General features: G+C 40.2%; 1 protein-coding gene across 20 annotated transcripts in view; it reads right to left on the bottom strand.

Annotated features, from left to right (window-relative positions):
* Positions 1–27,970, bottom strand: part of BRSK2 (BR serine/threonine kinase 2) — a 535,565-nt gene that overhangs the window by 248,421 nt on the left and 259,174 nt on the right. For all 20 annotated transcript variants that reach the window (XM_089520942.1, XM_089520948.1, XM_089520947.1 and 17 more), the window contains exon 2: positions 2,990–3,084. In XM_089520942.1, the coding sequence (XP_089377068.1) occupies positions 2,990–3,084 (95 nt within the window). The remainder of the gene's footprint in view (positions 1–2,989; positions 3,085–27,970) is intronic.

Here is a 27,970-nt window from a genome sequence, read left to right as displayed (position 1 = left end):
ATTCTCCACCAAGCTTGCCCGTGTATCATCTCCACAGCAGCAGTTCTGTTAATTGAGACCAGCTGCTTCAATTCTGAATTATTCTCTCCAGAAATATTGATAGTATTACATTATGATTAGAAAGCACTTTACCAAATGCCTCTCAATTCTGCACAGCTCAAATGAAGAGCAGCTGCAGAGGGGGAAAAAACCTAGTTCCCTCAATATACATTTAAAAAAAAAAAAAAAGAAGCTTTGGCTGTATGCACACACACGCTCACACATGCACTCTAGAGAGAGGCTAGATGAAAAAGAGGGGGAAAGAGTTGAGCACTGCCAAAGGCCATCACATGCAGGAGGGAGCAAAGTCTTGGATCCTTATGGCACAAGAAAACACAGTGGAAATGGAGCCAGAGAGTAGGGCCTTTCTCTGTGTCTTATTGCATGACATTGTAGCAGTTCAGTTGTCTTCCCATAGTTGACAGTTGTAAATACATACCTTTTGTTGAATAGATTTTTCCAGCTAGAAAAAAAATGTGCTTTTAAAACTATCTCCCATGGGAAGACGACTGATACGATATGACATCATGTGATAAGGCATGGAGAAATGGAGCCAGAGAGTAGGGCCTTTCTCTGTGTCTTATTGCATGACATTGTAGCAGTTCAGTTGTCTTCCCATAGTTGACAGTTGTAAATACATACCTTTTGTTGAATAGATTTTTCCAGCTAGAAAAAAAATGTGCTTTTAAAACTATCTCCCATGGGAAGACGACTGATACGATATGACATCATGTGATAAGGCATGGAGAAAGCTGCAACTTTCCAGCTCTGTTCTGGCTTTGTTTTCCCGTGTGATAAGGCTTTTGGTCTTGAGGACTTGCCTCAACTGTTTTGAATGGCAGAGGACCTAAATACACTAAAGGCCCATGTGATCATGGAAGCTATCAGGGTCAGCCTTGGTTAGGACTCAAATGGAAAACGGCCAATGAGTACCATGTGCTGTTTGCTATTTCAGAGGAAAGAAGTGGCAAAACTACTTCTGAGTATACCTTGCCTAACAAAACCCCATGAAATTCAGGGCATTGCCATAAATTGACAGGCAACTTGAAGGCGCACATGTGTGTGTACACACTCTTTCTGGCAGATATTCAGAGACATAACCGCGTTAGTCTAGAATATCAGTATATAGCACCTTTGAGACTAACTGAGCAAAAGAAGTTGTATAATAAGTTTTCTTAGATTTATTCTGCTTCCTCAGATGCATGGAGTGAACTGGTGCCCGGGAAGGACCCTTATTTGAATACTCATAAAGTTGGTGGGTATGGTGATGAGTTGACAAGTTCAGCTTTATCTATGTGAGAGACAAAGGCAGGAAGAAAATTGTTGCCTAAAGCCAGGGTGGCTGGATGACCCTATGAATGGTGTAGTTTTGGAAAGTGGCCTGTGCAGGCTGGGAACTTTAAAGAGATGTGATAAACTAGTCAAGAGTATCCTCATGAGACTGTGGTACTAACCACAAGATCTCTCTGCATAGTTTCCGACAGACAGTACACTTGTAACTTCAGAAATACTTCGAAGGACTGTAGTTAAAACACAAGGCTGTGGGCCAAATCACATATGAATGAGATGAAATGTCATATTTTGACTGAGATTATATTGATATAATGAAATGTCACTATCAAACCTAAACTCATTGTCTTTTCAATTTGTCTTCTGGTTTATTTGAAAACCACCACTCCAAGTTTCTCACTTTGTGGTCAAACTGAAAGGTGTAAAAGTTCACAACATTTCAAGTTTCATGCTAATATTTTTTTTTAAAAAAATAACATATGAAATCACTGATTTCTTAATAAAAGTAGCTTTTGCTTGAGCATTTTGACAAGATTTATATAATATTCTATAAACAATGAAAGGGAAGGAGATAAAAATATACTTCCTTCCCCGCCCCATAATTTAAAATATTTTAAAGTATATGAGAATATAGTAGTCATTGCTATTGATCAAGCAGTGCTCATTTTCAATCACTCCAACAGATTGCACTCAAATCTTCTTAACATCAGCATTATTTCATTTATCCATGGATAAATGATGCTTCCACTACTGTAACAGTGAAGGAAAAATACTGATCTGGGCAAGGAAAGCCTTACAGAAAAGTCAACCAGATTTCCCCTTAAGCTGCACAGAACTCTCCCATATTCTCCTTCCCTTAATTGTACTTTACTAGGTGGTTACTATATATTTATGAAAGTATAAAGAAAAAAAACTTATTAAATGTATGCGGAAAATGTTTTTTATAGACCATCCTGCCTTTCTGAGATGGTTTTATTAGGGATATATACATTGTCCCTCTCACCCCACTCCTGCAAAACACAAACAACAACATCTGGTAAAAGCAGACTAATGGGATCCCAAAGAAAAATTCATTAATATTTATTTAAATCAGTTTCTACTCCACACATCTCTACTATACGATACCAGCATAGGTAGAAATTGCCTTTCAACTTCATGGAGCCAGGTTTCAGTTTTGCATAATGTTAATATCTCTCATGACCCAAAACCAACTTTCAGAGCATCCCTCAAACGAGGGGAAACCCAGAAGACTCAGCTACCTGCAGTGAAGAAAGTTCCAACAGGCATTCTGTACATAATCACAGACTAAGCAAAGAAACTCACATCTTTCACAACAAAGCAGTCAGAAAAACCCCATTTCTGCAAGTGCAACTTCGATCAGCCCAGCTTAAACATCAGCTCTTCTGTGCCCAATTACTCTGCCAAACTGGAAGTTATTTTTTGCTCTTAATTAAAACGTATACACACACCCTCCTCTTTAATTCTGGTTGCCCCACCCCCACTCCTGAATTATTAGTATTATTATTATGCAAGGCACAATTCTAACAGTGACAGGGATGTTTGTTAAACATAATTAAAGATATTAATTTTGCATGGAAGAGAAGACACTGTGCCAAGAACTCTTCTCTCCCTTCCCACCAATCTCCCATTAGAAAATTACCTTCATTAGCACCGACTCACTGAGCTTCTCTCTGTTGACAATTTTTATAGCGACCTTTTGACATGTTACACAGTGAACCCCCAACTTCACAAGCCCTGCATTAAAATAGAGAGAGAGAGAGAGAAAGAATTGGTTAGAAGCATAGTCAATTATATGTTTCCCACTATTAGCTTCATACTCAACCTTCCCAGTTATTTACATGTACATTTAGTTTTGCTGGTCCTCTCTTTTCACAGATGTAAATAATGAACACATTTCAAACAGGTCATGCAGCAACAGAAGTGTGCAAACATTATCCTTGGCATTTTTCACTGCTTATGTAGCTGTCAGCTAAATCGTTTTGTTTTCTTTCCATGTCCCCCTGATTCACCAGATCAAATATAAGATTATATTGTTTAAATTGTTTGGATTTATTTGGATTTGCTTTACCTATCTTGAAAGATTACAGCAGGTAATTATGTTAAAAGTCTGAAGTGGTTTCCAAAAGATCACATGCATCTTCATTTGGAAAATAAGTCCCCACTAAATTCAGTGTGACATTCCACTGAAAAGCAAAATTCTGACCTCTATCTATAGCAACTCACAGCATACTGTGTGGATGACAGGTCAGACTTATCTTATTGTTAGCTCCTCTTGTTAGCAATAGTTCATACTCCATATCATCTGCATGATGCCTGTGCGTTTACCTTTGGCTGGACACTAAGTGCCTGACTTGATTTAAATGTAGGAGGAAGATCACTTTTTAACATGCAAGTGCTCTTTTATCTCAGTTTTGAAGGACTCTCATTACTCAGCAAAGCTAAATAACTATTGCCATCATCCATAACTTCTGGAATCAAGCACTGTCTTGACTTCCAGAGTTGAAACTCTGAAGCCCCTCTCCCAACAGCTCATGGATGGTTCCAAAAGATCTATGAGGCACCACAACATTCTTCAGAGAATAGGATATGGAGAAGGTATTTAAGGTTATAAAGCACTAATCTATACTACCACTTTTCTTCCTGACATGCTGAATTGGATTGCTGTTCCCTCAAATCACAGAATCTGAATTTAAACCTGGTTGCTCATAAATCAAGATGGACATCTTTTCTAAGGCTCTTTTTTTAAAAACATCTATAAAAGTTACATCTCTCCTGTCTCCCCAAATGTTTGTCTTGAAAAGATATAAGAGGACCTTGGATCATGAGGTGGTGTTATCTTGGACAGGCAGGTGTCCAAGGCAATTACTGAAAAGCACTCTGGATTCAGGGAGCTATGTGTCTGAGTGTTCACATTGCAAAAAGAGTGCTTTCATGAATCAGACAAAAATACCCAAAAGAGAAGGAAACTGTATGACTGCTATTATCCTTAGTTCAACTTAGCTACTGCAGTGCAGACAATAGTTTACTTTGGACCTGAGTAATCAAAGCAGAACCAGCTAGTCTTGAGCTGCCCTAAACTGGGAAAAATCCTATCCCTGATCACTTTGAGAGGCTGGTGAATAAATAGAAGCATATCTGCACCACAGTTACATACATTTAATAATGATGACATCTAAAGGAATTCCAGGATTTGTAGTTTGGTGAGATGCTTAAAATTCTTACTAGAAAGCGCTAGTCCACTTCCCTAAAGAAAAACAGCACACCTAAGGCATCCTGAGCTCATTGATGGGTTTCCCCTGTCATTGAAAAGGGATGCCCTAACCATCCTTGGGAGAAACAGCAGCTACAGGTCTGAGGCGTCATGCAATAACTATCACCCAAGCCACTTTTTTAAATTAGGTGTCTAATCACACCTTAAAAGCTGCATGTAGTAATTTTATGAGCCTGTTAATGCTAACTATACTTCTCAGTTTCTCCCACCTCCACTATGCAAAACCTTTAAGAATAGCCCTCTGGCCTGGAGTTGAAGCACTTTATTGATTTTTCATGTTTATGCTGGATATGCCATATCTGTAAATAGAATGTAAATTGTTCAGTGGTGAGAATGCTGGCCCTTGATAGAAATGGGATAAAGAGCTTCAGTATTTGATTGTTCTTGTTCAAGGATGTGGGTACCTCAGACTTGGCTATCTCTGGATTATGGTGGGGCTGGACCCAATGCCTCTGTAGCCATGACAACTGGTCCTCCCCACCTTCTGTCACCATGTCACCACTGGACTGGGGTCATGACACACAGATGTAGGCTCTTTACACCACATCATTCTGGGTAAAAACCTCTTGGAACTGACCTCATTGAATAAATATAGAAATTGATAGACCATTTTCTGATACCACACAACGCATTTTAATTGATTAAACTAGTGATGTGAGACTCTTAAATATCTGAAATGATTTCAAATCTCTCCAGCAACATCCACTACCAAAGATGGTTGGAGACATCATTCAGTGTAGTCACAATGGTAAACTGCTGTACTTCTGTCATTTTTCACCCAATTTTTGTCAGCATTCATCAGTTTGAACAGTGCACTCCACACCAGTACACATCAGTACCAAGATGAACTGTAACAATTTGATAAGGAATAAAATATTCTTGATGCTTTAGAATGATAGAACATTTTTAGGAAAAACACACATACAAAACAATCAGCTCCGTACCATCTCCTTAAATATGCTCTTCCTCTTTTGATTTTCTCTCCTCTCCAGCCTTCCCCCATGGCATGACACTCTCTTCAACTGCCCCTGTGGCACTTCATTATTGTGCCCCTAATAATTGTAGAATTTGTGAATGTCAGATGGCTGCTTAATGTTCTTGCAGGAAACCAGCAACAGGTGGAAATTTCTATTAAGTCAATTTATTCAACTGACCCAGTTGCCAGCATGAAAGGGGACAATATCCACTTGTTGGGATTATACGCTAGTCTTCCAGCTAACCTTTGTCACGATTCAATCCCATCCAGAAAGAAAATCTCAGTTCATTTATTATGACCCTCATGAAAGTTGTCTGCCATTTTCAGCTTCTCAAAGCCAATATAAAAACGGGGAGCTTCCATTTTGTAAGAAAATTAACAAATGAGTACAATGTCTTTCACATACTTTCTTCAGATGAAGCACTTTTCATGTTATTTTAGTTACTGCCCACAACACACAAAATGAGTACAAATCACATAAATCATAAAGTACAAGCAAAAGTACATTTGGGGAAATCATAAGGGCAATTCTAATATGCTTTGTCACCAGTCTGTTCTTTGTAGGCAGAGCAAGGTGCTTGCTTCTTAAGGACCCACCATTCAGGTTGTAAAAGTTAATCCTTGGACTTTAATTTTCAGGATCCCCTTAAGGCATTCTTGGAGTTGTAGTTTCCAAAAGTATTTTTTGCACAGTCTAGCTACCCATGCAACATATTTTTCCTTGACTGGATTTGCATTTTGCATGGTGAAGACGATGTCGACATGAAAGAAAGTTCTGGTTTCACAGAGGCTCTACTCCAGCTTCTATAGCAATTCACATGGGCATAATCTTCCAAAAGAGAAATATAGTCCGTCCTTGCCTTACGCGGGGGATCCGTTCCAGATCCCACCGCGTAAGGCGAATTCCGCCTATGCTCGAGCCCCATTGGAAACAATGAGGCTCGTGTGCGGCGGCGTGGGAACACGCGGGGCGCAAGCGCCCATTCAATTGAATGGGACGCGCCGCCCCGCGCGTGCCCCATGGCTTGAGTGCGTATGCTCAAGGCCGCGTATGGCGCGGGCGCGCTGTATGTTGTATGACTGGGTCTCAATGTGACAAAATGGAGTTGCTGTTAGCAAGTGTGTGCTGCAGCTCCGAATTAGTTATCTACCAGCCGCTATTTCTATTGCAGCATCAAGGAATCAGGACATTAGAGTTCAAAAAAAGACAAAACAGCTGATGATGATGTTACATTGGCCCTATACAGACAGGCCAAAATAAAGCTGCTTCAGGTCACTTTGGAGGTATGGTGTTTCAATGATGCATGCGTCCTAAGAGTCTGGAAGCTGCACCAAAGCTGCACTCCAGTCCTTAGGACTGGAGCGTGGCTTTGGTGCGGCTTCTGGACTCTTAGGACACATGTATCATTTAAACAGCATACCTCCAAAATGACTCGAAGTGGCTTTATTTTGGACTGTCTGTATCAGGCCATTGTTAAATTAGGTAGCTGCACAAGAGATGGATTTTTCTGATTTACAAATGAATAGCATTATAAAAGCCTCAGTTATTGCAGAAATATAATAAAAAATAAAGTAAGTGTAGGATATTATACAACCTTTCCAAAACTATGAGACTGCTGCTATATCTCCTGTGTTTATATGTTGTTTTTCATTCCATTGCTCCACATAGCCAGGCGCTCTGCTGCATGGATATCCAGTGGCTGGGAGACAGACTGGCACAGATTCTGTTATATTGACATTAGACTATTCAATGAGTCTCCTTTGATCTCAAGCATAGAGATTCACTATGAGCGGCACCCTATAATTTCAGGTCAGGGAAGAAAAGGGGGGCACGGGGAGGGGAGCGAACATCGGCTTTTCATTTTTAATTAAAAGCCATGAACTGAAAACTGATGAAAGCTCACTGTTCTTTTCTAGCAAAAGAAAGCAGAAAACCCCAAGATGATAGAAAGAAAAGACTGACATGAGACGGAGAATACCAGGAACACATTTTTGTGTGCTGCATATTCTGATGCCTAGCTGATAAAATTCTACAGAGGGCATAAATTCTCCTGTACAGAGATCTTTAAAGAGTTATAACCCACTATTTGGATGGAGTTCATACACAGGAGATTAACAGCTTGGTTTTTCTATAAATTTGCTGTCGAAGCTTACTGCCAAGTAAGTGTGCTTTCTAATGGTATTCAGTCCCTAAATACCTCACAGAACAAGAAACACAGAACTGGAAGAGTTCACAAGGAATAGCTAGTCCAACCTGCTTCCATCGAGGGGAGGGGGGAGGGGAGGGTATACAACTGAATCACCCCTGAAAGAGGCCTATCCAACCTCTGTTTAAAGACCTCCAAAGACTCCTTCCCCAGCAATCTATTCCACTCAGATTGCACTTACAGTAAAAACAAAAACAAAAAAAGTTCTCCCTAATGTTTTGGTGGAATCTCTTTTCTTTGAATCTGAAACCACTGGTTTGTGTTATAGTCTCTGCAGGAGCAGAACACAGGTTCATTCCATCTTCTACATGACATCCCTTAAGATATTTAAAGATACCTATCATGTCCCCTTCCAGGCTTGTCTTCCCCTTGCCAGAATGCTAATGAGGAAAATAAGCCAAGGCAACATGAAATTAATACACCCAATGAAATCTAACTATTCGCCTAACATTCTCCCAAATGCACCCAAAGACTTTTCACATTAGTCCTTTTGCTCTGTTGAAAATTAGATTTTCACTTGTACTAGGGAAATCCATAGAACAAAACTCACAAAACAGTGGTACCTTTATTGGGCCTATTAAAATGTACAAAATACATCACCCAAGCTTTCAAGGAGTAGCATACATTTGTCCTTTTATCTTCTTGTACTGCCGCCCAGTAATTCCACCTCCATGTGGCCCAAATGGTGTTTCATTTTTAAAAAACTGAACTTGAACAACCAGCCATCTTGTTCCTTGAAAGTCGCTTGATAGCCAGGTGGTACTTAATTGACAATCTTAGAAAACTCCTTTACATTTTGGTGAGGAGAAGCCTAGGGGTTAGTGTACTGTGTTAGCAAGCAGTAAATGCAGGGCTTTCAAGTAGTAGCACAAGTCACAGATGGCTGAAGTAAGCCTCCAATCACTACAGGGAACAATTTCTGAAAATAGAGTCACTCCAGATTTGTGCTAACAAGGAGCAGACTTTCAGTACTTAGTGTCTTTAAATCTCTCATGCTGTAAAATAAGGATAATAATATTTACATACCTGCCTCAGAGGGATTCTACAAGGATTAATTGATTAATCCGTATAAAGAACTTTACAAAAAAATTGATGAAAATCACTATAAAAGCTAAAGGTTCTTACTTCCAATATTATCTGTGGGATATAATTTGGGGAATAAATATTCTGTATCAACAGTACTATTTGAAACCCTTTGAGTCTCATTTGGGAGAAAGGCAGAATATAAATAAATAAAATACAATTGAACAGTATGCTTTGGTTCAGACAATTTACCATATATTAAGCTCTCTTTGGAATAAATTTCCTCATACTTTCTTTCCTAATTTACCTTAAACATGAGATGAAGGAACTTGTTTACAGAAACCAGTAATTATTTTTAACTACTTTTGTCCTTTCATTGAATCCATGTTTTCTTGCTTAATTACTGTCTATAAGACTGTTAGCAAATGATAGCAAAAATCTAAGTTGTTAGTTTCTAACTAATCCTCTCTTTAATGAAGTAATTTTAACTACTAGCTCATGCTGACACAGTACTGGGTACCTATTATTGAGAATACTAGAAGTAACTGCTCTTCAGCTGAATGAACTGTAATTACAGTTGCATCTAAGGCAGTTTGGGAGTTTTGCTGGAATTCTGCTAGGATGTCAGTATCCACACTCTGGCTTACTTCATTAAATAAATAAGATGAACAGAGCTATAAGGATCGAATGCTCTTCAGTAAAAAAAAAACAAAAAAGTTCCTTCTGGAAAGAAGGGACACTCATTCACCATCACAGAAAAATTAACTACAACTAGATTTGTGATTTTTCTACTAGGCTAAGAGCAATTTGACCCATTTATCTGAACAGGACTACAACAGTCTCATAGAATGACCCAACTGATAATACAAATGGTCTTATAGCTGGCCCACCATATCCATAGATTCTGCATCCACAGATTCAGCCATCTGCATCTTGAAAATATGTATTTTTTAAAAAAATCTGAATAGCAACCCTTGATTTTGTCATTTTATATAAGGGACGCCATTTTACTACACTATTGGAAATAATGGGACTTGAGCATCCACAGATTTTGGTAAGCTTGAGGGGTCCTGGAACCAAACCCCAGTAGATACCAAGGGCCCACAGTATTGTTTGCATGCAGCTGAAACTAGAACCATATCCCACACCTTCCTGACAAACAAGGAAACACAACCGCTCTGAGAGCCATTAGGGCTGAAGGGCGGGGTATAAATACCTAAATAAATAAATAAAAGCAGTTCTATAATCACAAGTCCCCTTGCACATGTGAACAGCTGGCTGTGTGCACTGGGGTGGGCATGTCAGAACTGGTAGAAGTACTTCTTTCTTGATAGCACCACAATGCAAGATGCAGGACATCAGTAGCAGCATGGAGGCCCCACACAATGACTGGCCTGGAACTTTACTGATGCTCTACCTTGGGAGGAGGAGAGATATTATGGCCAGAACATAACAATTTGACTGTCAGCTATAGGAAATATCTTCCTAGGAAGCAGGTAACTTGTCTTCCCTTTAGCTTCAGGGAGTTTTACAAGAATTTTATGTCACCATGTACCAACCCATACCTATGTCCTCCCATAAGACTCTCCCATTGCCCCCTCCTAACCAGGTAGAGCCCATCAGTTTCAACACATTGGCATAGGAATTCATATATTCTCTAAGAGCAAGTGTGTGCTATGACTGACAGAGTGAAAACAGAAGAGTAGGTGAGCTTGAAAGAAGCATGCTGCCTTGTATTTGTAGGGAACTCCCTATAGATCATTGGAATTTGCTGTGCAGCAGACATGAGGAAGTAAATGAAGTAGAGTTTGGCACAAGGATTGCAAACATCTCCAGAAAATAGAGAAAGGCATCACAAGGCAAAACGATTTGAGAAACACTAACCTGGGCCACCTCTTTAAGCTTCTAGGTTCCCAGCACAGAAAGCAACCAAACACTACAGCAGTTGGATTTACCTTGTGAAGCTCTGGTTTCACACTTCACATCATGGAGTTGATAGTAGGATTGTTCTCTGAGCTCAGCAGGATCAAAATATACAGAGCTGAGATCAACTCTATTGATTTCCTCCTTCATATCTTTCTTATAATCTTTCATGTCTCAGTACTTTTAGAAAGATTTTGTGGGAACTAAACAGAGCAGAAATGTGAACCTGAGAAGTACTGGTTTTACTTTTCAATGTGGAGATACTATAGTGCTAATAAACACACATATACACATACATACATATACACCCCCATCCTGACACACACACCCACGTATACTCAAGTTTAACTATAGTTTAACTTATCCAAAATGCTTGGGACCAGCAGTGTTTTGTACTTCAGATTTTGGAAGACTGGCATTTGCATATATGTACATAATGAAATATCCGGGTGATGGGACCCAAGTCTAAACACAAAATTCATTTATGTTTCATATATAACTTAAACACACCCTGAAGGTAATTTTATACAATATTTTAAAATAATTTTGTGTACATTCAAGCATCAGAAAACAAAGGCATCACTATCTTAGCCACTCATTTAAAAGGTTTTGGTTTCTGGAATATTTTGGATTTTGAAATTCCAAATAAGGGAGGTTCAACCTGTACCTAATTAGTGATAAAACACAGGAAAAATGATCCTGTTATTGCCAAATTGTTTTTACCTTTAAGAAGTGGAATAGAAAAAAAATCTCTTGGGATTTGTCAAAAGTCTGAAACTTCTTATCAGTTGGGTTTAAGTTATTAAATCAGTTTTCCCTTCCTGTGCAAAAGGTTTGGGAACTACCAACCCCGTAATGGTCATAGATAGATCTTTAGATGTCTGTGGGAAGAGAGCAAAATCAGGCTGTAGCTTCATTCTTTCCAGTGGTGTACAATTTGGGGTAGGATGGGTGTGATCAACCCCAGGTGCAGAAACTGAGAGGATGCATTGTCCGCAAGGACACACAGAGCAATGCCATGTCCTGACACAACTTGGAGTACAAATGATCCTCCTACAATCCCCTCTCCAGTTTAAGTAACCCCCCAACTCCCTTATGTAAACTGAGATTGTGCAGTACTAGCAACAAATTCACATCACTCTCCTTGCCCTCCAATCTACCCTTTCCCTCACTTGCTTATTGCTTTATTAGTTTTAAATAATATACCTGCTGAGGTCACATGTGGCATAGTTTTGGGACACAAGAGGAAGGGGGAGAAGAATGGCATGGAAATGAAGTAATGGACATAACAGTAACTGGCATCATTCACTTTTTCCAACAGTGTTGTCTTCCTCTTTCTACTAAACCATCTTCTATTACTATCATCCAAAAATAGGAAACAGGCTTGGTCCCTCTCCTATTCACACACGTGCTCCACTTAGCCAACTGTTTCCTTCCCACACTGAGATCGGGAAGACATCTGCATATGATAGAAGGCGTGCTTGTACACATGCTCTCAAGTGTGGCTGAAAAGTTCATCAATAAAGGAGCGGGGCCTGCTGGAGCATGCACTGGCACATGAGTGAGGGCCACCACTGTTGCTGCTGCTGTTGTCTGAGAAGACAGAAGCAGTGTCTATAGGACCATCATAACATGTCCAAACAGCAGAAAAATCATTGACTCTTGCTGGGAGAAAAATAGGGCATGGAACCATTGAATAGAAGGCTAGAAAAGATGGGGGAGGGAGAAAAGAAGAGAGCCTAAGATGGGACATTTGAGGGCTAGTGGTGTTTTATTTTTCCAGTTTGTGGGAGGCTGCATATTTAGCTTCTTTACTCTCTGGCTCATTCCTCTTTGACAAGGTTGTCATGTCCAACTGTAGGGGGTGATGCTCATCTCTGTTACTCAGCTGAAGAGCCAGCATTGTCAAAGACTACTCTGTGGGTCATGTGGCTGGCATGACTGAACAGAACACTGTTTGTCATTCAATCCTATATAATCAAAACATAGATATAAAGTGAAGGCGTGGCAACATTTTCAGAACAGCAAAGTCTAGTACTTAAAAATTATAACAATGGAAGCATAAAATAATAGATTCAAAATAATAATAGCACAATGATTGTAAATATGAAGAAACAGGACTTGAGTTATTTCACTCCTATCATTTTATGGCCCCATACAGACAAGCCAAAATAAAGCTGCTTCAAGTCACTTTGACTGGAGTGTGGCTTTGGCGTGGCTTCCAGACTCTTAGGACGCATGCATCATTTAAACAGCATACCTCCAAAGTGACCCAAAGCAGCTTTATTTTGGCCTGTCTGTATGGGCCCTTTGTGACCAATTGGAGTTTTTATTTTTGTTTATGGATTACTTCATGTTCAAAATTATTACTGGAAATAATTTTATTGTATAGAAGAGAGAGTATTAAAAAATGATCTGCTCTGCATGTCAAATAGGCTAGGTGAGCCATTTATTCTTTTATCAAACAAATTAGCTAAACATTGCAGAATATTTTCTTATTTCACTGAAACAGTGCAAATCCCTCCTCCTGTTTTACAGATCTGGGGGAGTGTATGGAAATTCCACTGTTAATTCAGACTGGGCCAGCTGTAGCATCTGAACCAAGCTACGTGACCCACTCCTGTCTGTCTGCCTCCAGTCACTAAAGAATGGCAAAATCAAAGTCCATCTGTGGAGGCGTTTTTTCAGGCCTCATTAATCCATCCTCTCAGGTACCAGAGAGGTGATAGGAGACACAGTGGAGCTCTGGCTGTCTACCCTTAGTAAGGTATCTTGCCGAAACATGCAAGCGTAATTAGGTAGCATCTGGTTAACGAGCCATGCTGGCCTGCCTTGGTCCAGTGATCTACTGAGGAGGACTGATGCAGTGCAAAGAAGAAACATCATGGGAGGGAGAGATAGCAAGGAAGAGATTATGCCTTGTCTTTTCTTTTAGTTGATGTTTCAATCTTGTTCACTTTCTACTCATAAATTTACTCCCTCCTCCTTCACCCACTTCTAAGTCCATCCTTTTGGCCTCTTGACACAGAATATCCAACCAAGCTTTCTCTTCCATTTAAAAATCTGACTTAACCTGGATCAGGGAAAGAGTGAAATTATTCTCCAGCCAAATCCACTGTAGCTATGTGTGTAAGGCAAGCTACATTGTAGCTACCTCCAGAATCCCTAACTGAGCATGTGTGAAAAGCAAAACAGAAAGAAAAGAATACAGCCAATAAGTCTTCCTCATCAGCTACTCCCAGCATGTATAACCACCACCACCACCACCACCACAGCAACAACAACAACAAACTAGGAACATAAATCTAGAATGCTAGCCACCAGTTACCTGACCCGATTATTTGATTTCATATGCACATATTGTTTGCTTTAAATAAAAAGTTTGCTGAAATATGTTGAACATCTCTTCTTTTTTGGGGGTGCAGGAATCTATCTTTATTCTTTCCATGCTATTCCTACCACGGAAACCAAATTTTCTGTTAAAGAACTACTACTAAGGAGCACACTTACTTGTGAACTGAGGTATACCTCTATTACATTAACCTCACTTTGATCAGGATTACCACTATGGGCAGCACCATGTCGGTCCTTAGATTTTTCCATAAGAAGCATATGGCTCATATCTCTTCCTCTGGTATTTCAATACAAATGCAAATGGAGGTGTCACAATAGTGAAAAGTGAATCAATTCTTGGAGATCTTTGCTAACTGGGAGATGTAGAAGACAGGGCAAAAATTATGAGCAAGATGACAGGCAAAGCTGATAGTACAATTAGCAACTGCATTGATAGAAATGATAAAAGAAGCTTTGGATGAGGTTTCAACTGACAGCAAACAAAAGGCCAACACTTTATGATATACACCACAAATGTTTAAGACAGAGGTGAGGAACTAGCCCCCCCCCTCCCCAATGTCAATGAATATCTGGATGTCCCCTTGCTTAAGCCAACAAATTAGTTCATATTACTGCACCAACTGCTTACATCATGTCCCTTAATAGGCCTGAGCCATATTGGTAATCCCAACTAGAATAGATAATTAAATCAATGGTGAGTGGTGAGTCAACACTTACATACACCCCACTGATTGAATGTCTACTCTTGTTGGGATTAATAACAGTATTCAGGCCATTTCCTTAACCACTCTTGTTTATTTACTAAGCATTTTCAGATTCTGTGTAGGACCATAATAATGTATGATACTGTTTTACCCTATATCCATGGGACAAGGACATTTCTATTTTGCAGCGTACAGGTTTTATTTAAGATGAAATAGGGAGAAAAGAAGATATGAAGGGTGACATGAATTTCTCTCCCTCTTTTCAACAGGTAGCGTGTCTCACAGTTGCATCACTGCACTTGGCACATGACACTGGGGAGAAAATGGCTTTTAAAAGGAAATCAAATTGGTCCATGAAAATAATCATATTTTATCTGGTACTAAAAAAGACTTGGGGCAAGTCACATGTTCTCAGCCTCATAAGATAGCAATGGCAAACCCCCTCTGAAAAAACTTGCCAAGAAAATCCCATGACAGATTTGTCTTAGGGTTACCATAAGTCGAAAATGACTTGAATTGAAACAACAACAAAAAGGACATTAGATGGAAATTAGGCAGGCCAACCTGATGAGACCATTCCAAAGAGAGGGGGCTAAAGAAATAAAGGACCTATTTCAAGATGCCACCCACCTTAAGATCTAACTGGCCTTCCAGGTTGCAGACCTTATCCTTTAGGGCACAGTGAACAACTAAGTTCTGGGGCCAATTTTTGAACCCCAGGACGTTCCACAGGCCTGCAGGGGAACAGAGTTTTGGTTGCTCTCTGAAATGCAGTTTGGGGGCAGTGGCAGGAGGATCTTGAACCCCAAAAGAGATCAAGGAGAGCTGCACTGTAACTACTCTGGCTGTTAGGACTCTCACTGAAGATGCTGATACATGATCAAGTTATAAGGTATCTAAATAATAGCAGCTAAATCATAAATTAACAGAGAGGCATCATTTAAGATATGGTGCTTTTGAATTAATTTATGCTTTAGTTGCTGTTATTTAGATGCCTTACAACTTGATCATATATTAGTTTCTGTACTCTCCAGCACAGGTTAAATTGGGGTGCCGTAACAAAAAGGTTTGTCTTGAAGAGAAAATGTCAAGATTCTCCCAGAATTTGGGGTCTGAACCCACACTGCATGGTGACAGGCCCCCTTCTAAACCTACTCTTTTAAAGACTGAGACTCTGCAAATCACACATTGAATCCAAATACCAAGCTACATTAATCACTGCCTAATCCTCATTAATTTCAATTATGATATAAATTTTCTTTTAAGTAGCTCTGAAGAGAGGCTAAATAAATAAAAATAAATACATAATCATTCTGTAAAGATGATATACAGTACATGCAGTTTGAGGTCTGCATATATTCCAGAACCATAGAAAAATGTATTTCTTAATGTGCTCCACAGAGTTGTTCCTGTTAAGGAACATAATTTTTAGTTTTGTATCGTTGTGTGCTTCACAGTTGTTTCTAATTTATAGTGACCCTAAGACAAACCTGTAAGATGATTTTCTTGGTGGGATTTGTTCAGAAAAAGTTTTGCCTTAGCCTTCATCTGAGGCCGAGAGAATATGACTTGCCCAGTGGGTTTTTGTGGACGAGTGGGGATTTGAACCCTGGTCTCCAGACTCGTAGTCCAACACTCAAATCACACTGGGTCACAGCTCTGTATTAGTTGTGTGTTATTTTCTGCTTTATAAGCATGCAGGAGAAGTACAGTATGTCCTTGGAATGCGCTGGGGTTTAGTTCCAGGACTTTTCATGGATACCAAAATCTGTGGATGCTCTACTCCCATGACATACAATGGCACAGTAAAACAGTATCCCTTATATAAAATGGCAAACTCAAGGTTTGTTTTGTGGAATTTTTATAAAAAAGTATTTTCAAGTCATGAATGACTGAACTCATGGATAAAGAATCTGTGGATACGGAGGATCAGCTGTACTTAGCTCCTTGTGGGTTTTCCAGTATTCTTCACATGGAGAGGTACACGCAAGTACAGATACCTTTACTAGTACAATGCTGTGTGTAATAGAAACACAAAGCACTTCCTAAAACAGTAACAGAAAGTACCTCTTGTGTTACTAGAGCTGGGCTCATACAATCTCAATCCATGAAGGTGGCATAAGGATATGCATTCAAGCGTTCTTCTAAAAATCAAGGAACATGCTGGCCCCACCCTTTCTTTTTTGCACTTTTCTATGGCAAACAGAGGCATGAAGGGGGCGCCCTGTCTGAGCATGAGTAGAACTCCCCATGTGACTAAGGTTGTACATAGCAACCACATGCTGGGGAACAAAGATGGTAGAAATGGGAGTTCCAAACCTCCCCAATCTCCTGCAGTCCAGATTTCCTATTGAAACTGGAAATGTCTCCAGTATCTTGGTCATGTGCAATGTTATCCCCCATCCTATTTATTTTAACCTTATTCATCACAATGTCACTTTACTGAAATACTTGTTTAAAGGGGGTGGTGGTGGTGGTGGTGGTGGTGGTGAAACCCCACAGAACAACTGATCTTATTGAAGGAGGCAATGAGTAGAAACTAAAGTAGTAGAGCTGACTTTCTAAAACTATATCCCTTTGGAAGCAGATAATACCAATAGCATAGGAAGGTTGGATCCTTCCAATCAATGTGAACCATATCATTCTGATAATTAGAGGAGAGACAGATGCATCACCATATAGTTGGAAATCACTTAGAGGTTTTGGTCACAACACACTTGACATGAACAGCAGCTGAATCCTTTCAGAAACAACCCAGCACTTAACACCAATTCGTTCACTGCTGATATAGCCTGCAGTCCCTTCCTGACCCTGCTTAATCCTCACTGTTAGAGCACTAACAGGATTTTTACCAGTTGCAGAGATGCTGGTTGTCAGTAATCATGCAGGGAGGACATTGAGAGTCACTGCACCTGCACCTGAATAAAATACAAGAATGTCCAAGAAAGGTTCTTGGGTTAAACTCAGCATTCCAAATTTCTGAGTACTTCGCTGGGTTTTAAAAGATGCAGTACTCAGCTGGGGTGTCTCCAGATCTGGCTCACAGAATTTAGCACAGTGATGGTATTTAACTTCAATGGAGAGATGGATTAACTGTGGAGCAATGTAAGAGAGGTGCCTGAGCCCTTAAGCAGAGGCACGAAAGATTAAATTGTAATCTTTGCCTTGGGTTTAGAAGGCTCCCTGAAATTTTGCAGTCATTTAGGGCAACCTCTGAAGTTTAGAATGTGGCCTAACACAAAATGAGGTTCTTACATTTTGTCCAAAGTCCTTCACTAATATAAAATGTACGCAAGTTTCTTATAAGCCAGTGGTGGGCAAAATGCAACCCCTCCTCATGTTGATGGAATGCAACTCCTAGCATTCTTTACCATTGTGGGTTAGAGTCTCTTTGAGAACATCTAAAGGGTCACACAATTTTCACTCCTAGTCTGTGCATTTAAAGTAGGAGAGATGTAAGAAACAATGACTATTTTTGTATTTCTCTAAATTTTGTTTACATAATTGTTGAGTCAAAACCTCTGCGCAAAAATGTGTTCAGTGAGGAAAATGATATACAAATATAGATATATTAGGAAAAATCATGATACCACAAATAAAAGAAAACACAAAACATAACAAATTTGTGCTTCAAAAGATATAATACACAAAGCAAAACAAACAGGAACATCCATCCCTAGGTGACTGCTGTTGGGCAGTGGCATAACTAGGAGGGTGCTGGGGATGTGGCACCTGGTTGGGCCTCCTCCTGCAACCCTTACTACTATCATAAGTAACATGATATGGAGGCACTGAGGGAGAGGGCCAAGCCTTGCTTCACTTCACTGCCACCCTGTTGTCCAGTAGTGGCACTGGGGAAGAGGGCTGAGTTTCCCTCCACCTCGCTGCCACTGTGTCATGAGTAGGATGATGCATGGGCACTGAGGGAAAGGGCTGGGTACACCACCCCCTGAAGCCCTGCCCCTGGACCCCCCCTCCCAATTACACAATTGTAGCACTGTGATCATCTCATTTTAACTACCATAGCTGCATCCTGTGGAAAGCAGGGGCTTGTAGTTTGGTGAGGCACTAGAGCTCTTTTGTTGAGAATACTCAGGTTGCATCCACACTGCAGAAACAATCCAGTTTGACACACTTTAACTTCCATGCCTCCATCCTATGGAATTCTGGGGTTTGTAGTTTTGTAAGATGTTTAGCCTTCCCTGTTAGAGAGCTCTGATGCCTCACAAAATTACAATTCCCACATTTCCATAGCATTGAGCCATGGCAGTTAAAGTGGTATCAAACTGAATTATTTCTGCAGTGTGGAAGAAGTCTCAGTCACTTTCCTTAAACTGCAGATCCTAGGATTCCACAGGATGAAACCATGACAGGTAAAGTGAGATGATCACAGTGCTATAATTGTGTAATGGGAAAGGCCTGTGCCACTGGGATGATGAAGGCACCTTCCAACTTCCCCCATGTCTCTTTGCCACCTCTCCCCCAAACAACCTGTTGCTATAAAATACAATGCATGTGAAATGCAACAATATGTTTCTCTTATCATTTAACATGCCTCTAAATAGTGCAACAAAAAAGTGCCTATGGAGTCTACAGTACAAGTGTCAATTCCCACTTTGCTGCAAGTTGTCTTTACTTGACTCCCGTCTTCAGCCCTTTTCATTGCTTCTTTCTATCCTGCATCTGGCTCATCCTCTAGACTAACTGAAATTGAGCTCTTTTTGTCTCCCTAAGCACAACTTCAACTTGCCTCATTTTCCATTTAATTTAGGTGTCATCTTGCCCCAAGACACAGTTTCCTTGACCACCATATTGAACAAATCCCAAACCCACTCCTCTATCCATGAACAGAAGTGGTATTTGTGTTTGTGTGTGTGTGCATCTGCACACATGGCTACATGCATGGGCAAGTCCTCCAGGTACAGAAGTCACTTTTTTAATTGAATACCCAGACCGCTGTGAGGCTACAGCTCACCCTGTTAAACTACACAAATAATTCTCACTCTCATATCTCATATTATAGGATTCTCTGCAATACCCCCCCCCCCCATCAAAAGGTTAGAAATTATATTATTACACATTGGGCTCCAAGCCAAAATAGCTTCATAGCTGAGAGGAGCAACTTAAAACCTGAACTCTGGCTTACTAAAAGAAAAGAAGAAGAGAAAGAAGACTAAAGGTCAGAATAATTAGACTATTATCACTTTAACAAACCAGCAGGGCAAAAAAAGTTTCTGGCACATAGTTTTTAATGTAGAAAATGTGGAAATAATCATTTGGGTCACAGCACACATTAGAGGCATTTCTAATTGTCAGCAATGGGGAGAACAAGAATTACCAGCTCATGTTGATTCTGGCTCATCATGTTCCTTTCATAGAGAAGAAAGCAAAGAGGTCAACTCAATACTCCTTTAGGGGACACAAAGGCCCTGCTCCAACCTCATTATTTTAATCTTGCCCTTTGCAAAGAAGCAGTATAACAACTTCCATAGCAGAACCACTACAAAATAAAGTAAAAAGAGAAGGGTTTTGTAGAAAAATACTGAGGCCAACATGTGCATGAATATGATTGTAAAGCTGAGTTTCTGATGTTCGCTGGCACAACTACACAAGCACCAAGGGATTGGCCAATTGTACAGCAAGTCAGGCTGCTGCATCTGTGAAGTCCTCTCCCCATCAAGCATTCCCACAGCAACAGAACTCAGCTATCTGGGGGACTGTCTTCTACCAAGAAGACGTATGTAATTTGTGTGAAGTGCCTTTGGGACAGTTTCAAGAGTTCTTTGCTGCCCTAGGAAGGATGATGAAAGTGCTCCTGGGTATGAATTGTCAGTCAGTCCCACAACTTCTCTGCTTTGTTGTAGAGGCTTTTGGGGCATCTCCTCAGTGTCCAGCTATACTGGATCCTAGGCAGAAGTCCAGACACGCAGCTGCTTCCAGCAAGGCGGGCAAAGGGAAAGCTGCAGGGGTGAAGGAGATGAGCGAATTGTCCTCCAAAATAAAAATTCTGCCCCTCCAAAGTGAAACTTTTTTCATTCTCCAAATTTCTAGCACAATAGTTTGTAACTTCAGCTGAGCATTTACAAATAGTGTAGGCAGCCAAAGAAAAGGGCAGACAAAGTTACTAAGGGGATGAGAACACAACAAAGACAGTCAGCCCTCCATATCCACAGAATTTTTTATCCACAGATTCAACTATCCACAGCTGGAAAATACTCAAAAAATATAAAATTTCTAAGAAGCAAACCTTGATGTTGGCACTTTATATAAGAGACACCATTTTACCATGCCATTGTATCTAATGGGACTTAAGCATCCATAAATTTGGGTATCCATGGCGGTCCTGGAACCAAACCCCAGCAGATACCAAGGGCCCACTGTATAACAAGACCTAGGTGTGAATGATTGTGAATGTCTCACTCTCTGAAATGCTGGAAATTTGTAGCCTGGAGGAAAATGTCATCAGCAAGTGGGTAGAATGCTTTCATTTTGTTCCTTCCTGGTAGGTGTTTCTGGAAATGTGCCCCTCCAAGTAGTTGCATACATTTTTTCGTTTGTTTTTGTTTGTACTGTAAGTCAGTTCTGTGTTTGTTTTTGTTTGTACTGTAAGTCAGTTCTGTGAAACATATCCACACCTTAAATAAGTGAGCCATCACCACACAGCAGAAACAATGGATTGTAAACTCTTTGTACAGAAATCCTGCCACCTTTGTAGTCCCTAAAAACATAGTTCTCTCAGTCAATAGGTACAGCTATTTAGTGAACAAAAAGAGTAAAAACAGCTGTAGAAGAGAAACCCTAGCAACTGCAGATGTGTGCGGTGTCATCTTTAGCACATTGACTTTAAGCTAGCCAGTGACAGGTTTGTGATACAGAAAAGCAAGCACTGTATATACAAAACTGCCTTTCCTTTTAAACAAATACTTCTTTAAGTTTTTAAAACTTAAGATTGTATGCCTTCTCCCCACCCCAAACCCCAAAAGTACATTTAATGCACTGCATAAGTAAAACAGATCACATCTAGTTATGGCACAAATAGTCAGTTATGACAATTTTGAGACAAAAGGTATATCTAATCAACAGAGAAATAGCCTCCCTTTGTCTGCCTTGATTGGCAGGAGTCCTCCAGGCTCTTAAATGTTTTCACAGCCTTGCTGCCAGTGGTTCTTCTAACTATGAGGAGGAGCATCATTTAAGGAACCTGGAATTCTTCCCTTATTTTCACTCCAGCCATGTGCCCTATCTGGTGTAAGTGACTCCCTGTACTATTCATGACATTTGCCTGATTTGCTTCATCTGATGGTTTCCATCAGCATATGAAATGTGGGTAGTGTTTTTGTTTGTGTACATCCGCATACCTTTACCAATTCAATCCTTGTGTGCTAGGCCCTGTCTGCACAGACGAAATAAAATGGCCTCCCCAATCCTCTCAGTGGGGAGACCGGGTGACATACAACTCTAACCCTGGTCCTGGTGTGAACAGACTTGAATGACTGCCAGGTTGTTTAGCGCCAGAATCAGGGTATACCCCTCTTGCTGTGGATTTGAAAAAGTCCTCATATGTTCTGTATCTTGAAAGATCTGAAGCCCTCCTTTCTGACATTGGGCAGCTGTTTCAAACATGTCCTGCTATGCTGCCCAGCACATCAGCTGCTGCTGCCAGTTGCTCATTCTGAGGTCAGAACAAGGCACCCAGCCATGTGATAGATGCTTGTGCCTTGTTCTGACCTCAGAGCAAAGCAACCTGTTGTGGCAGTGGATGTACTGGTCAGCTTAGTGGGATGTGTGTATGATCAGCCCCCAGCATCAGAACAGAGGGCCTTTGCAACAGGGAAGGGTCAGGACAGCTCTGGGGTCTCGATACTGCAGACTGATTCACGCCAATGCACACATGATCATAGCTTTATATCTCTATTTCATACTGGCTATGCTTTGGATAATAAGAAAAACTGCACAGTCCAATAAGTTTATAAAATATAAAACTCTCATAAGGTCCACTAATAAGAGAAGATGGAAATTAATACAAAAATAATTTGTATTGAAACTGAAAGCATGTTTAATTTTTAAAAATAAAGGGAAAAGTGTAGGAAAACATCTTACAGTATGTGGTGCTTAATTTCTAAAGAAGGGTGGAGAGAGAGAACGCTAGTTTTAAGTCTCTCTGGAAGCCCTTCTCTTCATCAAGCCATTTTTCAAAAGTGTGAAAACAGTTCAGTTTTCTACACCAATTAGATGACTAACTGGGAACGGGATATGACACCTGTCCAGGTCATTTGAGAATATATTATTATTGTTTCTTGATGTGCATGGTCTTGGCATGTGCACAGGGTACAGATCTGAACTGATGTATTGATATTAATTACATTAAATGGCTTTGAAAAATTAAACCAGAATGTAGAGTACTTTTTTTACATCTTCTTCCTGCTTGCCACATGTAATTTTGCTGATGCTACTTGAGTGCAGGGGTGTGATTCTTCGCTAACTTTGTTCTTGAAAGAAGCAATGAGTAATTTTAGTGATTTTCTTCCTGCTGTGAAAAGACTATATGCAGTTTGGGACTTATTCTGTGCAAAATTCACACATGGCTTTTGTTTTTGTTTTTTTTAAACAGAAAACAGCATTTTCTGCAGAGAAAATAATATTTATATGCCGAAACATTATTATTTATATAGAAAATGCTGTTTCCAGTGCAGCAAAAAATTCACATGGAGAATAAGTCCCAAAGTGCAAAGATTCTCTTCAGAACAGGATTCTTTTCATCAGGGTTTTCAAACACTTTACAAACATTTTTGTAAAACCATATTTTGAATATTTTCAAACATTCCTTCCACCCCCATTGAGTGTTTCCCCAACCCATCCTATCACAGCTATCTACATATTAACATCCATGTGCACACACACATACATTTTCGAGCTATGCAAATATTGTACCGACTGTGGGAAGTGAAATTACACAATTATTACTGGGGATTATATTGGTTTTTCAAAGGGTAAAACATCAGTAAAAAACTGTTAGAACAGAATATGGAGAAACACTATGGTTCCCAATTGGTAAGGAGGTCAGGTAATACTGTAATCTATCACCCTACCGGTTCAACCTGTTTGCAGAAAATAGTATATGAAGAGCAGGTTTGGACTCAGAAGGAGTGAAGACAAGAGGCAGTCTAAGACATGCGGATGACACCATACTACTAGCAGAAAATATCACAGACTTAGAACAGTTAGTAAGGAAGGTCAAGGAAGAAAGTGCAAAAGGAGACTTACTGCTGAACAAAAATAAAATAAAAATAATGACCACGGAGGATCTACATATGTTCAAGATAAACAATGAGGAAATCAAAATACTTAAAGATTCCTCATACCTTGGAGGAAACACTGATAAGAACGGTGACTGCAGTCAAGAAATCGGAAGACTAGGGCATTTATCACATGGAGGTTTTTGGGTTTTTTTGCGGCTCAGATCCAACGTGACTGCAGGTCCATGATGCGAATTCACATCATAACGTGAATGTGTTATCAGATGTGATTCCTTTCTATGGACTCTTCTTACGTGGTGCTTCCACAGTGATTCCAAAGTGACTCCTCGTTTTGATGAATTCAGAAAAATTCAAGCTCGCTTCGATTTCACTCTGATTTGATTTGGTGTGGAATGCAACTTTGCTTCCATCCCAGTACACCCCCCCCCCAAACCTCCAAGGTCCCACATTTTCCATGATGCCATGCTGAAATTTTGCCCCATTTGCTTCCGGTACTCACCCCCCCCCCCCGCTTCCATTGCTGCCGAGGGGAAATGCGGTTTCCACAGTGGAAATGCTGGGGAAAGGGCAGAGAGCTACTGGGGAATGGATGTATTCACATCTTAATGTGAACAGGAGACATGCTGGCGAGGAGGGGGAAAGTGTCTGTTTCTGATGCCTTGGGGAAGGCTGCTTGTGTGACTGGAAAAAACGGACCATATATCCCAGAGAAAGAGTGCTAGTTTGGGTGACACAGGAGACCTTCTCTCTCATAGAAAGGCTCCTTGTGTGACTGGAAAAAATGAACCATATATCCCAAAGAAAGAGTGCTAGTTTGGGTGACACAGGGGACCATCTCTCCCATAGAAAGGCTCCTTGTGTGACTGGAAACAAACGAACCATATATCCCAAAGAAAGAGTGCTAGTTTGGGTGCCAAGATGGACCCGATCTCCCAGAAAAAGAGTACTAGTTTGGGTGCCAAGACGGACTCTAAAGCCCATAGAACATGAAGCATCTTTCACAAGAGGCTAGCATTCAGATCCAAAGTAAACTTTCAGCTTCCACACTGATTATTTTGCAGTAAATAATAATAACAATTCCTTAATAATAATAATAAATGGATGGGGGCTCTGACACGGAAGACCCCATTTGAATTTGTCTGCCAGATTGTAATAATAATAATAATAATAATAATAATAATAATAATAATAAAATTTATTTATATCCCACCTCTCTACAAAATGCAATCAGGGCGGCTTACAAGATTAAGCCTGAACTCTCTCTGGAAGCCAAGATGACAAAAACGAGGCTATTGTATTTTGGCCATATCATGAGAAGGCATGAGTCATTAGAAATGACAATAATTCTAGGAAAGGTGGAAGACAATAGAAATAGAGGAAGATTGTACACCAAATGGATAGATTCAATTAGGGAGAATATGGGCCAGAATTTACAGGACTTGAGCAGAACACTTGAAGACAGGGGCTCTTGGAGATGCCTCATTTGCAGGGTTGCCATGAGTTGTGGTCAACTTAATAGCAGTTAACAACAACAACAACAACAACAACAAAGGCATCTGATTATGGAAGCTAAGTTGGGTCAGCCCTGGTTAGGAACTGGACAGAAGACTGCCAATGATGATCAGATGCTGTATTTCAGAGGAAGGAACTGGCAAAACTGCCTCTGGGTATTTCTTGCTTGTCATAAATCAACAGGTGACTTGCACACCTATACACACACACAGTCCCTTCAGAGGTTATTGGGAGCTTTCATTAACAAGTCTTTGGGACTGTCTGCATGGGCAAAGAAGTTCTCCCTGGCTCCATGTCATCCTGTTTGGATGATGCAGGCTATTAATCCTGGGCTGGAATCAGTCCAGGATATGGCACACCAGGAAAAGATCTGGTGGATCCAGCCCAATCTTGGCTCAAAGGGGCATTAATGCAGGTCAAAATGGTCTGCTGTTTGCTGCACAGTTTTGTAGAAACTCTGTGGCAAACCCCGGCAGATCAGATGGCCCCATGCAGCCCTTACCTTATTCTGCCATTGTTGCTAGTGAGAAGACCTCAGTCTCCATGTCTGACATTCGGAGCCTAAACATATAATTGCAGCCAGGGTCTTCTCACTAGTGGCAATGGTGAAGTAAGGTAAGGGATATGAGGTGGTAGCAAGTTCATGTTGCAGGGGCCAATCTGTGTTGGGATCCAAGCCAGAATATCCAGACCTGTCTGCTCAGAACCTTTGTGATTTAGGTTATGCCCATTTTTTTGGTGGATGGAATGTAAGAACAGGATTTAGCCCACCTTCTCTATCAATTGTGTTGTCTTGATCCTGCATCTTTAATTGCTATCATGCCATACAAGAAACTCTCTAACTCTTTGACCTTCAGTGTGGGGGAGAAATGGGGTTAAATGTATGCAGCTACCTCCTTTTTCTTCCAAGCTCAAAGCAAGGACAACTATAAAGGAAAGCATAAATTCATTGATATAATTTTTCTCCTTCCTCCCGGCAAGGTGTTTAGTGTAGTAAGGGAATATAAATTTAAATTAAAATTAACTTAAGTTTAATAAATGTTCTCTTTGCAATGGAAATGTAATTAATCTCAGTTTTTTTAAAAAAAGGTTTGTTTGTTTTTTATAATGTGTGAATGTAGTGACATTTTAAAAGAACTTACATACTTACCTATGATTCAGAAGCACATGGTTCCTCAATTTTGTGTGGGTCTTCCTGAGACACAATTTGGCAGCTGGTTCCAGTTGGTAGACCTTTGAGTTCTACCCAAAGAACAATGTAGTTTCTGAACATTTCAAGGGTCTCCAATCTGTTGTACAGAGCCCCCTTTCACACCACCCAAATTATGATTCCACTTGAATTGCCATGGCTCCACACTATGGAACCCTGCATGGCACAGTGCTTTGAGTGTTGGACTGTGACTCTGGAGACCAGGGTTCAATACCCAGCTCAGCCATGTAAACCCACTCAGTGATCTTGGGCAGCTCACACCCTCTCAGCTTCAGGGGAAGGCAATGGCAAACCTACTCTGAACAAATCTTGCCAAGAAAACCCCATGATAGAGTCACCTTAGGGTTGCCATAAGTCAGAAACAACTAGAAGGCACACAACAAACAAATTTAGAATTCTCAGTCAAAAAGCTCTGGTGCCTCCTACCAAACTACACATCCCAAGATTCTGCCATGGTCATTAAAGTGGAAAATATAATTGTATTTTATGAAAGGGCCCAAAGTGTCCAACTAAAGGGCAGAGAACCAGACCTAATCCAGAAGAAAGATGCAATACGATGAAATTTATCACCTTTAACATCCATTGATTTATCATCCATTAATGCAACAATAAAGGCAAAGTAGTCAAAAGCATAGCTTATTATCTCTTCCAATCCTATTGACTTTATGAGGAGTCTTTGGTAGGGGACTATTATTTTTACAATATTCTATGAAAAGTCTGCACTTTGCATGTGACATGAAATGAAAATTCCAGTTTACACTAAGCTTCCCTCTGGGCCAATGTTACCTGTCAACAATTCTCTCTCTCTCTCTCTCTCTCTCACACACACACACACACACACACACAGAGGGAGGGACGGAGGGAGAATATGAACTTAATGAAGGACTGAAAAATTTATGTTCCATAAAAAAATACTTATGACAATAGCCTTCAGGCAAGGGAAAAGTGTTGGTGAGTGGAAGCAACATTTCTGCGGGAGGGAAGTAGATATATTTAAAACTGTAAAGGTGCATGTTTCACTTCCTTTTCTTCTCTGCTATAATACCAATAGGATACTACTCCCACATTTTAGCAAAACAAAAATCATTTGAAACAATTGTTGGAAATACATCTTGATCTGTCTCTGAATGGACATGGAGAGAGAAGACACACTGCGGGGTGTTAAAATGATTCCAGTACTGCT

This window comes from Sceloporus occidentalis, unplaced genomic scaffold (assembly GCF_023333645.1).
Source record: "Sceloporus occidentalis isolate IW3139 unplaced genomic scaffold, rSceOcc1.0.p SCAF_4, whole genome shotgun sequence".
Taxonomy (NCBI): domain Eukaryota; kingdom Metazoa; phylum Chordata; class Lepidosauria; order Squamata; family Phrynosomatidae; genus Sceloporus; species Sceloporus occidentalis.
Note: the sequence above shows the minus strand (reverse complement) of the source record. Positions and strands in the feature narration are given on the sequence as shown.